At 60.4% G+C, this 3979-nt stretch overlaps 2 protein-coding genes across 4 annotated transcripts in view; both read right to left on the reverse strand.

The window, feature by feature from the left end:
- Nucleotides 1-354, reverse strand: part of KIF19 (kinesin family member 19) — a 20332-nt gene extending 19978 nt beyond the window's left edge. For both annotated transcript variants that reach the window (XM_014536083.1, XM_005861787.2), the window contains exon 1: nt 293-354. In XM_014536083.1, coding sequence (XP_014391569.1) covers nt 293-331 — 39 coding nt within the window. In that variant the 5' untranslated portion in view covers nt 332-354. The remainder of the gene's footprint in view (nt 1-292) is intronic.
- Nucleotides 355-3207: 2853 nt separating this feature from the next.
- DNAI2 (dynein, axonemal, intermediate chain 2) overlaps nt 3208-3979 on the reverse strand; it is a 26709-nt gene continuing 25937 nt past the window's right edge. For both annotated transcript variants that reach the window (XM_005861789.2, XM_005861788.1), the window contains exons 13-14: nt 3814-3936; nt 3208-3494 (exon numbers count right to left, since the gene is read on the reverse strand). In XM_005861789.2, the coding sequence (XP_005861851.1) occupies nt 3817-3936 (120 nt within the window). In that variant the 3' untranslated portion in view covers nt 3208-3494; nt 3814-3816. The remainder of the gene's footprint in view (nt 3495-3813; nt 3937-3979) is intronic.

Raw genomic sequence — 3979 nt, forward strand, 5'->3', positions numbered from 1 at the left:
GAGGATGAGGCCCAGAAATCAGGATTTAAAAAAGATTCCCAGGTGGTTCTAATGTGCAGCCCAGGCTGAGAGCCACTGGTGTAGAGGGAGGGGCGGGGCTGGGCTGGCTTCAGCTCAGCAGGCTGCCCTCCGCCCTGACTCCGGGGCTTGGGGAAAGTTCTCGGACAGTCGCATTCCCTGGTCCCGAGGGTCCTTTTGGGGGGTGCGGGGGGCGAGGGGAAAGGACCGCTCTGTCTGTCGGGGGTGGAATCTGAGTCTGGGCCACAGATGGGGCCCTCGACGGGCGTCTCACCGTGAGCTGCTGGTCCTTGGAGTCCCCGCCGTCCTTCATGCTTGCGGGGATGGAGGGGCTCAGGCCGCCCTCCCCGACGTCCATATCTGACGAGGGGTATCTGGATAGTGGGGTGATAAGCCATTTGAGTCCTCACCTTCTCTCTACTGCAAAGGCTCGTCAATGTCCGGTAGGCACAGCAGCCAGTGAGGAGCCCTTGGGGTAGAAATTGACCATCCTTCTCTGACCACTTGGCTCTGAGTTTGGGCAGAGCTTGGTCCTGACGCTCGAGGAGTTTTGGTTCGTTTCCGGGTTTGCTCTGTGCGGTCAGGGCCTGGAGGACCTGGTGAGAGGACCGGCGCAGGCCCTGGTTTTGGGTGAGGAGACGGAGGCTGAAAGGTCAGGTGTCAGCGTCATGGCGCTCGGCCCTTTGCCTATGGAGAGATGGATGGGAAGCAGGGGCAGCCGGTTCTCTGGAGCGCGGCTGTGGCCTGCCTGCCTGCCTGTCCGTCTGTCTGTCTGTCTCTTGGCGTCTCCAGGGCGGCGGCTGGCTGCCCCGTGTTCCCATGGGCGCGGCGTGCATCGCGGCTGTGGCTGGTGTCTAATCCCTGTCTCCGATGACAGAGGGTTAAACAGCTGTCCCTGTGCCCAGGCTGCCCACCCGCCTGGTGGAGGGGGGCACCTGTATTACTAGGTCACACAAGAGCCCGCCTCCATGCACCCCACTGGCAAACGGGGCCCCATCGGGAAACCCAGAATCTAGGTCAAGACGGTGGGGTCTGTGTGTCCTCTGGCTCCCCGTCCGCGGGAAGAGGCACAATGCTGTGCAAGACAGTGTGGGTCCCACGCTGTGGCCTCCGCATGTGGTGGGCATAACAGCGATTTCACAACCAGGAGCACAGTGGGAAGACTCCCGCCTCAGGAGGCCGGGAAACCAGGATCCTGGTCCCAGCTCTGCATCCAACTCGCCAAACCACCTGGAGCCAGTGTGCCCGCCCCTCGGGGCCCTGATTTCCTGGGTGATGGTGTCTGAAGGCCCATCGTCCTTGTCTTCTCCTGCCCCCTAACTGAGCTGAGCCCGGCAGCCTCCCTGGCCGAGGGGAGCCATGGGCTTCCTTCAAGAAGTGGGGAAGGGAGCGCTCCTCCCCCCGGGCTGCTCAGACGGCCTGGCGGGCATCCAGAGGCGGAGCACGCTGCCAGCGTGTGCCCTGGGGGACTGGCTTCCCCGGCCGCCCCAGGAGCTTGTGTGTAAGAGTTATTAATAAGCCATGCAGAGAGCCACCTGTGGCCTCGGGTTTGGTAAGTAGATAAAGCGGGGAAGCTTGGTGGAAACCGCTCCTTCGGGGGTGCGGGGAGGGGGAGGTGTGTGTGCAGGGAGGAGGGGGGTTGGCCCAAGATTTTGTCCTGCTTTCTGGCCCAGGCTGCCCCGAGCCCGCACACAGAGGCTGGTGAGTTTGCCCCGTCCTCTCTGGCCCCACATCTCTGCGTCATTTTTGACTTCCTCTTTCCTCTCATCCTCCACCTGCGAATCCTGGAGGTTCTCCCTCTGCAGGTGTTTCTCCTCCTCCTCATCTCCTGGCCACTTCCCCAGGCTCCATCATTGTCACCTGGGCAATGTCATGGCCGCCTCCTGCTGCCTCCCACTTTCAAAAGGTGCGGCTGTAACACCAAAGTACAAGCAGGCGCCTTGCCTTGGTCCCCACAACCTCCTGCCCACTCTCTATGGCCTTAGGCTCCACCCATCTTGACGAGTGTCCCAGACACACGCTGGTGCCGGGCCCTGCTTTCAGGCCTTGGCTCAGCCGGTGCCTCTACCTGATACACTCCTTTAACTTGTCAAATGTAGGAACAGAGGTGCAGAGCGGTACTTGACTAGCCGTCACTCCACCCCAAGCCACCATCTTCTCTCAGCATCTCCTCCCGACCAGCCTCAGGGCTACCTCCCTCCAGGCCCTCATCCATGACCAGCCCAGGGATTTTGTAAAAAATATATGCAAATCTGACCACACCTCTCCCCTGCTCCTCCATGATCTTAGGAGAAAGGCGGAAACGCTTAATGGGACCTTCAAGGCCCCTGCCTGTTCTCCAGGTTGGTTCCAGCCCCCGGTGACTGTGCTTCAGCCACATTGACGCCTCCCTGTCAGTCCATAGAGCAGCAGCAGCTGCTGCCTTCTCTCCTCTGCCTGGAATGCCCCTCCATTGTGCATCCCCATAATCACATATGTGCACACATGTGCCTGCACCTGCACACGCACCTGCACATGCAACTGCACACACACCTGCACACACACACCTGCACACACACCTGGGGCCGGACTGTGGGCTGAAGTCCAGGTCTGCCCCTCGCTCCCGTGGGACTCGGGCAATGTGCTCCCTCCCTCTGTGTCTCCCGGGCACATCCGTGGCTCAGGGATGGACGATGCTGATGGTGCTCTATTTTGAAGCTCAAGGGCCCAGTAAGTATGACCTGCCATGGTGGACATTCAGTGTTTTTTTCTTTTGGGCACAGAGCAGCGGGTCTCTCCCCAATGAGATTCTTCGCACAGGCATTTTTAAAAGGGACCACCTGACACCCACAGAGTGAATGGTGGTCGGGGGCTTCTCCTGAGACAAGGCTGGCTCTGAAGCGTCCTCTTGCCTGTGACATTTCTGAAGATGGTTGCCGAATGCTGCTCGGCTGTGCCACGGTTTCAGGGCGGCCCAGTGCCTGGCCCACAGCTGGTTGGGACGGAGCTGCCTGGCCTCCTGTCCGTCTGCCGCTCACTCACTCTGTCACCTGGCCAAGCCCCCACCTCTCCTGGACCCTACTTTTCCCCTGCAGAGTGCGGATAATCGAGTACAAACCTTCCAGGGACTTGTAACAAGAACGACATGCGATAACGTGGGAAGCTCTCGGTGCAGGCTGAGTAATAAGCACTACTAGTAAGTGTGAGCACTGTTATCATTCATTTAATTATAATTTAATTTCATTACGACCAGAGGAAGCTTGCAGAGCCCAAGAATAACCAAGCTGATCTGCTCTGCTCCGACCCTCCTGGAGGTAGCACGCCCGGGCTCGCGCTCGGAGGCCTTGCAGAGTGGAACTCCTTCGGCCCCGGGTTGTATGCGGCTGTGAGTGGGGCGGGTCAGAGAGGAGGCCCCCAGCCACAGGTCCGTCTAAGGCCCCGCCTGGGCCGTGAGGAGCTTGTGAAGGAACGAGATGGCCCGGAAAGCCCTGGAGAAGCTGAAGGGGACACGCAGGGCCAGGCTGTGTGAGGCCCGAAGTGGGGTTGGCCGTGGTGGCGGGGTCAGGGGCTCCCATCTTAGGGGTGAGTGTGCCCCTCTCCTCCCTCCAAGGGGTCACTGGGGACCGGGCTCAGTGAGTCAGCATGGGCCAGCGATTTGTGGGGTGTGAGGACTGGACTCAGGCCCCTTTGCTCTCCCTTCCTTCCCCCAAGTGACACTTTAAGGAAGGAGATCAGCACCCACTTATAAAACCAGGGCGGTGCCAAGAGGCAGGAGATGGAGGCGCCTGTGGGGAAGGGGCTGCAGGCAGGCCTGACCTTTTAGTGTGGCGTCTCTTCAGGGCCCTCTTCTTGCTCCTCCTCTTCCTCTTCCTCATCCTCGCCCTGGCCCTGGACCTCAGGCTCTGCCTCCTCGGCCTCCTCCTCCGGACTTTGTTTCTGCTAAAGAAAGACAGCACAGAATCATGGGGGGGGGGGGGGGGGG

This window comes from Myotis brandtii, unplaced genomic scaffold (genome assembly GCF_000412655.1).
Source record: "Myotis brandtii unplaced genomic scaffold, ASM41265v1 scaffold157, whole genome shotgun sequence".
NCBI classification, from domain to species: domain Eukaryota; kingdom Metazoa; phylum Chordata; class Mammalia; order Chiroptera; family Vespertilionidae; genus Myotis; species Myotis brandtii.